Source organism: Leucoraja erinacea, chromosome 3, assembly GCF_028641065.1.
Source record: "Leucoraja erinacea ecotype New England chromosome 3, Leri_hhj_1, whole genome shotgun sequence".
Classification (NCBI taxonomy): Eukaryota; Metazoa; Chordata; class Chondrichthyes; order Rajiformes; family Rajidae; genus Leucoraja; species Leucoraja erinaceus.
Window position 1 is genome coordinate 69,014,570 of NC_073379.1, and position 11,957 is coordinate 69,026,526.

An 11,957-nucleotide genomic window follows, 5' to 3' on the forward strand; every position below is an offset into this window, starting at 1 on the left:
TTCTCGCCCAATGAAAATTTCTTTCAGTTCTTCTACCCCCTTAGATCCTCTGTCCTCCAGTACATCTGGGAGATTGTTTGTGTCTTCCTTAGTGAAGTGGCATGACTTCTGATTCATTGACATCCAAACAAAGTTTTGATGTAATGATTTTGCATCTTGATTAGCCTTCACAGTTGCTGGCAAATAAACACATTAATCTGTTTTCCTGATCGACATTGAAAGATAAATCTTTCAGCATTGTGTGAGGGTCAAAGCAGTGGTGATCAGTTAGTTCAATTTCAGCAAATCTGTCACTGGAATTGAATTCTGAAGTAAGTAAATGAGGAACTAATGAGACAGTTCAGGTTAGTTAATTCAGACAATAATTTTATTTAATTAAATGAGATTTGCAAATTGTATCCACACATTTTTCTTCATTTTTCCTGGCAAAGAATTTTGTATAAATACAGCAATGGCCATCAAAAATTATTATAGTGGGGACTATTTAATCCCCATTCCCCTATCCTAGCTAAAATTATCTGAATCGTATAGAAAAAACAAGTTTGTACCTTGATGTAGATACACCACGACAAGGTGATGGTCCTTCATTTACAAAATGCATTCCGTTTTGATGACATCCATTTTGCTAGTTTGAATTTAACAAGCAGAGAGGGCAACTCTATAAAATTGCATGCTTAGTGCAGACCTTCATTTGCAATGAAGTGTGGATCAGGAATCTGAAGATCTGATTTTCAGTAATTCTGTCTTGGTTCCTTTGCAGACAAACTACAATGTCAAACGTAAAATTTAATAATATGTTCCCCTAAAACGTGTCCAGGTTTGAAATTAATGACTGATTTTATGAATGAATTTATCTTCATGTCAGGCTCTCTTCCAGTTTTTAAATGTGTTAAAAGTTAGCAATTGATGATGGAGATCAGAAAAGGGTATACCAGTTTCCACCATGTAAACAGTGGAAACTGCAATTTGAATTTTCTTACTGATAGTAGCCAATGTAGAAGAGATAATTTTTTCTGCATTATACATAGAAAACAGTGAAATTCAATTGCAGGAAGATATAAATTTGGTAGGAAGAAGGGTCTCGACCCAAAACATCACCCATTCCTTCTCTCCAGAGATGCTGTCTGGCCCGCTGAGGTACTGCAGCATTTTATGTCTATCCTAGATATAAATTTGGATTTGTTTTCATAACAGAAAATCAAAAATAAAAGCAGGAAAAGCTGGAAACATCTAGAAGGCCAGTCAGCATCTGTGGAGAAAGAAACAGGTCACGTTTCATGATGGAGACCCCCCTCAAACATTTAACTTTAGTTTAATTATAGTTAGGAGGAAGGACTCCAACTTGAACATTAACCGTTTCTCTTTCCACGGATATTGCCTGGACTGCTGACTTTTGATTTTATACTTTAATTCTGACTTGCATATACTTTCAAGATTAGAACTATATTTTGTAACACTTAAATGGACTGTGGAACTTTGGATCATAGAGAAGGAGTTGATGCATACTTGTCTGTTAGACTAATGTCCACGATCAAAATTTCCTGGATGTATTTCTTCCTACATTTTGCCTTTATTTTCTAGATGGTTCAGTCTGCATCTTTTATTACACACATGGTTTGAAATGAATAAAAATACGTGGAGATTGCATAACTGTCAACATGCTTTGATCTATGTCAATGGTTTACGGTGTAGTATCTTTAATTTTTTGCGATTTTCTTTTACCCATTTTGATGGATTTGTAAATCTTCACAGTACAGCTCTGCAACTTATGACCCGTGTACAGGAGGTCGTTTCAATGAATGCAAGAAACAGGGTGTGGAAGCCCCAGATTTAAATAACCATTACATTTGTAACTTTGACCATTTTACTGGACCTGATCTTAAAATGAGCTTTGGTCAGTCTAGCAGATACGGCAGTCTTAACTCCAGCTTTAAAAGGCACAACTTTAATGAAAAAACGAATGGGCCTGAACCACTTACACGACTTTTTCGGCGACTGCCGGCACCAGTCATAGGTCATTGCAGGTCGCCGAACATGTTGAAAAATCCAACGACGACCAGAAAGACGCTACGACTCTTTGGGCGACTGAGGAGACTACTCACGACCATACAGGCGACACCCTGATGACATGTCGCGGGGTGAAGCCTGTATGGTCGTGAGTAGTCGCCCAAAGAGTCGTACCTTGTTCTGGTCGCCGCTGGATTTTCGACATGTTGAAAATTTTCGGAGACCTGCAACAGCCTATGACGGGTGCCGGCAGTCACCGAAAAAGTCGCCAAAAAAGTTGCGTAAGTGGGGCAGGCCCAATAGGGTTTGATTTTGCTTAAGGGCACACATCACAATGGCATAAACTGTCGAAGGTGTTTACAGTGACATTTTTCATTGCGCACCCCAGCCAGGGAATGTAGGCTAAAGGTCCAGAGAGGAGAGGAGCAGGACGGCTCACAGGTGAACTGTATGAGGGGGCGAGGTGGTCGGGCCGAGGAGAGGCCACGGAGAGCCAGCTGGGCCGCTGAGAACAAAGATGGACCTAGCGGGGCATTCAGGGTGGGGCTATGTAGGGTCAATACCTTCAATAACATGGATGTAAGATAAACTGCTGACATTTAAAGGTTAAATAGGTGGAATCCTGGAGTACACAGTTTTGCACCTCAAGGTCCTGGTCTACCATGTGGAAATAACGTTTCCTATTCTTTATATGTCAAAGAAAATTTGCAATATTTATTTTCTTTAAAATGCTTTGAGGCAGTTTCATTTTTATCAATGAATAGCATGAACAGCATGGCAAGTACAAATCTTTTCAAATTCTGTCTAACTTATCAGTCAAATACTGTACTTCTTAAGCGTTCTATTCCTTGGAAATGTCATAGTAATATTCACGCAGCTTGTGCTCCACCGTGGCAAATCCTGGACGTTCGTTTGCTCTGGAAAGACAAAATAGAAAATGCAGATTAACTATACTTTGTAGTAGGTTAAATGTGCACCACGATACTCACTTCCTTTGTACTGCCTTCCCAGTCACAGATAATATTACTTGCACTATGAGACATAAACTATGCCTATTGACAGACTGAAGATACATCTCCAAAATGAAATACTCAGCCAATTTCAACATCTCGTCTGCAATAACCAATGGGAAAATCACAACAATGCAGAACTTAGTTGAGTAACTCACGGATGTTCCTGATTTTACTCGATGAAACATTTGAGTCTTCTTCCTTTATTAGAGATGGATAAATAGTGGCATGGTGGCACAGTGGTTGAGTTGCTGCCTTACAGCGCCAGAGACCCGGGTTCATCCTGACTATGGGTGCTGTCTGTACAGAGTTTGTATGTTTTCCTGCGTGGCTTTTCTCAGGGTGCTCTAGCTTCCTCCCACACGCCAAAGATGTATAGGTTTGTAGGCTGATTGCTTGGTAAAATTGTAAATTATCCCTAATGTGTGTAGGATAGTGCTAGTGTGCAGGGTTTGCTGGTAGGTGCGGACTTGGTGGGCCAAAGGGCATGACTGCGCTGTATCTCTAAACTAAACAAAAAAACTAATGCTACTCAAAGTGTCTTTGTAAAAACCTAAGAAGCAACACACTGGGCAAGAACCCGTGCTTGAAAGATAAAGATGTGAACTATTCTTTCTCATAGAAACATAGACATAGAAACATAGAAATTAGGTGCAGGAGTAGGCCATTCGGCCCTTCGAGCCTGCACCGCCATTCAATATGATCATGGCTGATCATCCAACTCAGTATCTCGTACCTGCCTTCTCTCCATACCCTCTGATCCCCTTAGCCACAAGGGCCGCATCTAACTCCCTCTTAAATATAGCCAATGAACTGGCCTCGACTACCCTCTGTGGCAGAGAGTTCCAGAGATTCACCACTCCCTGTGTGATAAAAGTTCTTCTCATCTCGGTTTTAAAGGATTTCCCCCTTATCCTTAAGCTGTGACCCCTTGTCCTCGACTTCCCCAACATCGGGAGCAATCTTCCTGCATCTAGCCTGTCCAACCCCTTAAGAATTTTGTACGTTTTTATAAGATCCCCTCTCAATCTCCTAAATTCTAGAGAGTATAAACCAAGTCTATCCAGTCTTTCTTCATAAGACAGTCCTGACATCCCAGGAATCAGTCTGGTGAACCTTCTCTGCACTCCCTCTATGGCAATAATGTCCTTCCTCAGATTTGGAGACCAAAACTGTACGCAATACTCCAGGTGTGGTCTCACCAAGACCCTGTACAACTGCAGTAGAACCTCCCTGCTCCTATACTCAAATCCTTTTGCTCATTGTGAGAATGCGCTGGACAGGTTAGTGGATGTCATAGGCACTGATATAGTCAGAGTAAATCATCTTGCATTTATGTAGCATTTCTCATAACCTCAGGATGTGCTATTTAGCCAATTGTAATTTATAATTGATCTAGGAAAAATGCCATAAACTTTCACTCTCCAGACTCCAAGCACAGCAATAGGACAATGACGTGATAAATTGTCGCCGAGATGCTACATGGGGGATTCCAATTATCAAGGGGAGAACTCACCACTCAAAAATTGCTATAGGATTCTTTATATTGCAGCTTCATAGGACTTTGGTTCGGCCACATTTGAAGCATTGTGGGGACTTCTGATTACCCCATTGCAGGAAGGATTAGGAAGTTTTAGAGGAGATGCAGGTTTACCAAAATGCAGTTTTGATTTTAGGGTATTAGCTATAAGGAGATCTTGGACAAACTTGGATTGTTTCTCTGGAGTGTTAGAGGCTGAGGGGAGACACATCTATGAGAGGCAAAGATTGAGTAGACATTCGGTAGCTTTCTCCTGGTGTGGAAATGTCAAAGATGAGAGGGTATGGCTTTAAGGTAAGAGGAGCAAAGTTTAAAGGAGATGCGTGGGGGAAGTTTTTCCCTACAGATTGTAGTGGGTGCCTGGAACACGCTGCCAGGAGTGAATATGGAGGCAGATATGGTAGTGGCATTTAAGAGGTTTTTTCGATAGGGACACGGATATGCAGTGAATGGAGGGATACAGATTACATGCAGTCACAGAGGAGAGGAGATTCATTTAACTTGGCATCATGCTTGGCATGGACATTGTGGACCAAAATGCCTGTTCCTATGCTGTACTGTTCTAGGTTTCATGTTCTATGTTCCAATAGACAATAGGATTCTTAAAAAAGCAAACCAGACGTAATCTACAATTTCAGTTTCAAAATCGAGCTGAAAAATGGAGGAAAAGCTCACTTGTACGTCCAGCATTCCTTCATCAATTGAAACATTTCAATGGGGCATCTGGGTGGTGCATCCATTCGTTGGCCTGCTTCGATCATTTGTACAACCTCTTGACCTTTCATTCCCTGTGAAGATAGATTAAAGCTCTTAAAGAAATTGCAAGCAAATATATGCAATAATTAGGCAATAATTTAGAACATTTAATCTTAAAATGTTCAAAGTGGCAATAACAGAATCCTTGTATTCCATATCAAGATTCAAGAGAGTTTATTGTCATGTGTCCCAGATAGGACAATTAAATTCTTGCTTTGCTTCAGCACAACAGAATTTGGTAGGCATGAATGCAGAACAGATCAGTGTGTCCATATACCATTATATAAATATATACTCACATGAATAAATAAACAGATAAAGTGCAAATAAACAGATAATGGGTTATTAATGTTCAGATTTTTGTTTGAGTTGAGTTTAATAGCCTGATGGCTGTGGGGAAGTAGCTATTCCTGAACCTGAATCTTGCAGATTTCAGGCTCCTGTACCTTCTACCTGAAGGCAGCGGGTGTGGTCAGGATGATGATGCTGCCAGCCTTTTTGAGGCAGCGACTGCGATAGATCCCCTCGATTCAAGTTGATGAACCAAGCCACGATGCAACCGGTCAGCATGCTCTCTACTGTGCACCTGTAGAAGTTAGAGAGAGTCCTCCTTGACATACCGACTCTCCGTAATCTTCTCAGGAAGTAGAGGCGCTGACGTGCTTTCGTTATAATTGCATCAGTGTTCTCGGACCACGAGAGATCTTCAGAGACGTGCACAAAGCCAAGGTGACTATCCCTGATCAGTGCCTGCCTTTCCAAATTTATACAAATTCTATCCTTTAGAATTTCCTCCAATAGTTTTCTACGATTGACCCAAGACTCAGTAGTTATCCATTCTATCCTTGCAGCCCTTCTCAAACCCAATCAGTTTATTTAGCCTTTTGAAGAGGTTGTTGGATTCTTTTACCTGAGTGTATGGAGAATGAACTGATTCAAAGTGACAACATGGTTCTTTTAATCAAACATCTAGTTGATTTATTTTGTGATCAATAGATAGATTTTGTGTTAGATAGAGGACCAACTATGGATGTTGTGTATATGAACTTCCTAATAATTTGCTACGGTGCCTCAAAAAAGATTATACACACAGAGAAACAAAACACAATCTTAACCTTACGATACAAGTGGATAATTGGTTGGAAATAGAAGACAGACTGTAAAGATAAAGTGAGTCATCTGCTGGACGTTTAGTTTAGAGATGCAGTGTGGAAACAGGCCCTTTGGTCCACCGGGTTTGTGCCGAACAGCAGCCCTCCTACGCTAGCACTTTCCTACACACACTAGGGACAATTTACAATTTTACCAAGTCAAATAGCCTACAAACCTGTATGTCTTTGGAGTGTAGGAGAAAGCTGGATTATCCAGAGAAAACCCACACAGGTCAAGGGGGGAACGTACAAACTCCGTACAGACAGCACCCAAACCTGGGTCTTTGGCGCTGTAAAGCACCAACTGTATCGCTGCGCTGCCATACCACCCTATGTGATAAATGGAGTTCCCCAGAGATAGGTGATGGGGCCAGCCCTTCAAAATATACATTTTGACTTGGTTAAATGCTTGGAGAATTGTACCAGTGAAGTTAGAGTGTTCAATATATTGGGTTAACCACTCTACCAATCCAACCAACTTCCAAACAGAAATGAAGATAACTTCAGTGAATTCTGATCTGCACATTGAAGATCCAGCTGAAGCAATGTGTAGGAAGGGTCTCGACCAGAAACGTCACCCATTCCTTCTCTCCAGAGATGCTGCCTGTCCTGCTGAATTACTCCAGATTTTTGTATCTACATTTAGCTGAAGCAATGTTAGTTTTAATGTTGGCAGACACAAAATGCTGCAGTAACTCAGCGGGACAGGCAGCATCTCTAGAGAGAAAGAATGGGACAAATCAGTTTTAATGTAGCCCTGGTGGTGCAGCCACCAGAAAAGCACTTCAGTGATGGGATGCCAGAGCCATTCTTATTATTTCCTAGCACGTTCTAACTCAGCAAAACTGTTAGGAGATTCATTATGAAACCCTTGACTCATGCAATATGTTTATCTGTTGTGCTGAAGGCAGCATCAACAGATTGTTTACATAGCAACATTCTGGGTATTCACTATTCACATTTCTACTTGAGAATTAAAATGGTGTGAGAAAGAAAACATTGATACAGACTTATCTTAAATAAAGAAAGTTGTCAATTAATACTCCCCAACAATGCTTGATATATATATATATATATATATATATATATATATATATATATATATATATAAAAAATACAGATTGACATATATATATAATACAGATTGACATATATATATATATATATTGAAAGATAAAACATTGTGGGATTTTGGTGAAGATTATGTCAACCTGTATTACTCCCAATTCCACTGTCTATGGCACATCTGCGCCCAAGATAAGGTGTTCCATACCAGGATATCCAAGATGCCCTCATTCTTCAGGGAAGGGGGGTTTCCCCTCTTCCATCTTCGATGAGGCCCTCACACGTGTCTCCTTGGTCCCCACAGCTCCGCCCTTGCGCCTCCTCCCCCCAGTCACATACAACACATAATCCACCAACATTTTTGCCAGCCCCATCATATCACATCTTCCTGTCTCCACACATTTCTGCTGACACAGTTCCCTCCACAACTCCCTGGATAACTCATCTCTTCCCACCCAAACCACCCCCACCCCAGGCACTTCCCCCTGCAACTGCAGAAGATATAACACCAATCCCCTAATACTCCTTCCCTCGACTCTGTCCAGGAACCCGACAGTCCTTTCAGGCATGGCAGAGGTTCACTTGCACTTCCTCCAATCTCATCTACTGTATCTGCTGTAGCTGGATCGACAAAAGGGATGGTGAATTTGTGGAATTCTTTGCCACATAAGGTTGTGGAGGCCAAGTCAGTGGATATTTTTAAGGCAGAGATAGGTAGATTATTGATTAGTACGGGTGTCAGGGGTTATGGGGAGAAGGCAGGAGAATGGGGTTCGGGGGAAATATAGATCAGCCATGATTGAATGGCGAAGTAGACTTGATGGGCCAAATGGCCTAATTCTGCTCCTATCATTTATGAAAACACTCTGGAGGAAAGAACATCAGTGACATATGCAGCAATAACTCAAGACCACCAGAGGACCCTGACCTCAGAGCTCAGAGAAGCCTAGTGTCCTTCAAATGAATCTGGCCATTTCTTCCAGTGTGGGTAATATCTTGTTCTGAATCTGGAAGACAGTTGCTGAAGGTCTTGGAAGTGTTTCAATTAAGTACTGAGTGGTAATGAAGAGGTTTAAAGAATAATTTAGTTGAATAGTCCTTGGTCCAATGTATTGGTCGACCAGGGGAGAAATGTCAACCATTCAGAATAGAAATTAGAAAAAAAGCCTTGCCATAAAAAGATGCAAAGCTAATTTACTAATCTTAAATTTGAGATTTATATTATTACCAGTGATATGTTCTAATTGTTCAGCCACAATTTCAGTGAATGGGGTAGAGAGTAGATTAGCTGAATATTTTACCCCCGATTCCTACAATGTTATATTGTGTAAGCCTTAAGAAAGGCTGATGAATATAACACTGCCCCAGCCTGTTACCTTGTCCATCATAAATTACACATTGACACTTTCATTTGAGGTAGAGGGTTTCGACCCGAAATGTTACATTCCTTTTCCAGCTTTTTGTGTCTAATAAATCATATTACTGGTTTCATGAGTATATGCTTCTTGAGGTATGAAGTTCTTGAGGTACTTCAGCTTTTTGTGTCTATCTTCGGTTCAAACCAGCATCTGCAGTTCCCTCTTACGCAATATGATTTATTAGGTCAGGCAGCATCTATGGAGAATAAGGATAGGCAAAGTTTTGGGTCGGGCCACTTCTGAAGAAGGATCCCAACTCAAAATGTTGTCGATCCGTTCTCCAGAGATGCTGCCTGACCTGCTGAGTTACTCCAGCATTTTGTGTCCTTTTTAGTAAACCAGCATCTGCAGTTCCCTGTGTCTAATATGATTTATTATGTTTGGTTGAATGAAGCTTACTTTGAACGGCTTCTGCCCATAGGAAAATGTTTCCCACATCATCACGCCAAAGCTCCAGACATCACTTTTGCTGGAAAACTTGTAGTAGTTAATGGATTCTGGTGCGTACCACTTTATTGGCCATTTGCCTGTACTTTTGGCCTAAAGGAAATTCATAAGGGAAAAGAGAAAGAAACTGGTGATATTGTAGGACTTGGCTTCCTACCAAAAGTAATGCACAGTATCAAAATATGTACTTCATTGAATATGATGCATATTAGGACCAACATCAACCCTGAAATATAATTATTTTCAACTAGATGTAATTAACCCTCTTATAGTCTCATCTGAGAAGTTAAGATGGAGGCAGTAAATGCACACAGTTTGGGAAAATTAGAAGCATTCTCTTTATGGATCGTTCGTCCCGTGGTATGGAGTAGTTATTTATTTTCAGTGACTAAATAAATTCAAACATGTTTTTGCTCAGGAAGCGCTTATCTTCTCCACACCTCTGAGGAATTTTATTCTCCATATTAGCTGCTCTTATGGCCGGTATAAAACAACACCACCCAATCCACCTCCCCAGCATCAGCTTCAGCGACAAAGCTTTGCCCATTGGTGTCCATTGGTGCATAGAACCAAATGGTGCCCATTTTTATTCTCTGCAGATTCAAATGTATGAACACTATGGTCTCAGTCACTGACGATGCAGAGGCACAATTGGAAATGGCAAGTAACAAGGGATGGGAGATGGTCAAAGGGACAGCAGTTTTGGGAGTTCAGGAAAGAGCTTCTACAACAAAGGAATTTAGGAACAAAATGTGGCTTAAAGTAATCAAGTTAACTCGATTCAATTTGGAATTTGAAAGTAATTGTAAGGTTGAGGAAGAAGAAAGTCCAAAATATTTTCTCAGTGTGAAAAATTATTTCCAATAATTCTATATAAAGAATAAAAGTGCACCAAGAAATAAAAATAAAATTGAGTAGATTTTTAATTAAAAGAAGAGGCATGTAATGCCAAGAAGCAAATTCCAAGGAGCAAGTACAGGAATAATGCGGTGAAATATATACTATCAATAATTACTCAAAACAACAGGAATACATTTATATTTGAAATAATTGATACAATGCTGTCAGACTAATAAGCAGAGCAGCTGAGTTCCATGTTCTTTCATAATAATTAGCTTAAAACATCAATTACATGATAGTTTAAAGCTTTGTCTAGCTGATGCTGGGGAGGTGGATTGCGTGGTGTTGCCAATAGGGGGAAAGATAAGAGGAGGGAGGGCAGGTTAGTTGGTGCTGATGATGGAGTGAAAAGAAAAGGAACAGGAGAAGATGGATGCCAGGACAAACAGCTGAATGAGAAGGTATGGTGAGACACAATTGTAAAGAAACTGCAAACATAAGCTTACACATTTAAATACAAATATGTAGGTTGGCATTGTTTCCTGTTTTAAAAGATGACTGGTCCAAGTTAATTATACAATTTAAATGCATTTCAGAGTTGGCTGGGTGTAACGGCCTTCATTGAGAATTGGGTGAAGTTAGTCTGGCCATTATCCATCATTTATTTCCCATTTCGCTACACAGGAAAATTATGCTTGAAATATAGGAATGACTAAGATCAATAAAGGAGATTTTTACAACTAACCTTGTAGTAATTCTCCTCAGAATTTATGGCTTTCGACAGGCCAAAGTCACTGATCTTTGCATAATGCTGAGTTACGAGGAGAACATTCCTTGCAGCTAAATCCCGATGCACATAGTTGTTCTCTTCCAAGTACTTCATGCCCATGGCCACCTGATGTACCAATTCAACTACATTGTTTAAGCTAATATCTCTGAAAATGCAAGATATTTGTATTAAAATATTGCCAGAGGGGGAAATTAAAAAATGGATTATCAATAAATATAAATATTACAATATGCAGATTTCAACAGATTTTTGATTTTTAGTACCGGTACACCATTGATTTTCCAGCAACTGATGCTACAGCACCTCTTTAAATCTGGACAAAATTACAAGTGCATTGTGCGTGGTGCACAATTTTCAGGTTGTGCCCTGAAAGAGTTAATTGTTCACTTCTTTGTTCATTGTTAATTATTTATTTGTTTCTAGCAATCTATGGTACTTTTAGAGACACAGTAGGGGTGTCATTAGTGGGTCAGAGGTGCATTGTTAAATTATAAGTTGGTGACTTCTGTTGTTCCGGCAAACTGGATAGTCCGACAAGGCTCTGGAGCCAAGGCTGCCGGAAAATTGATGTTGTACCTGGAAAGTTTTTTTTATTGTGTTAGTTTGTTTTTACTCCGACCAACAAGATAAAGGCATATTGATGAGTGGTATTCGGTGGAAGATGAGGCATGTAGAATGGAGGACTTAGAGATGAACACCCAGCTGTGAGCTGAATGGAAGGTGAGCCACTTTCACTCTGAGCAAATAGCTTGGAAGGATGATTACATTGGTATCTTGAAAAAAGAGTTAGTAACAGTGGTCAGAGAAAATAGCTGAAATATTTCCAAGTTTAACTGGAGGAAACTGCATCTGATCTAACACTAGAAATTATGCAATCCAGAGCAAACCTTTGCATGTTAATAAGAGTTGCCAATCCTGTGACGCACTAATTAA

General features: G+C 40.2%; 1 protein-coding gene across 2 annotated transcripts in view; it reads right to left on the reverse strand.

Moving 5' to 3' along the window:
* Positions 1 to 345: 345 nt before the first annotated feature.
* syk (spleen tyrosine kinase) overlaps positions 346 to 11,957 on the reverse strand; it is a 69,121-nt gene continuing 57,509 nt past the window's right edge. For both annotated transcript variants that reach the window (XM_055632870.1, XM_055632869.1), the window contains 4 exons: positions 10,980 to 11,169; positions 9,347 to 9,487; positions 5,233 to 5,345; positions 346 to 2,924 (listed from right to left, as the gene is read on the reverse strand). In XM_055632870.1, the coding sequence (XP_055488845.1) occupies positions 2,849 to 2,924; positions 5,233 to 5,345; positions 9,347 to 9,487; positions 10,980 to 11,169 (520 nt within the window). In that variant the 3' untranslated portion in view covers positions 346 to 2,848. The remainder of the gene's footprint in view (positions 2,925 to 5,232; positions 5,346 to 9,346; positions 9,488 to 10,979; positions 11,170 to 11,957) is intronic.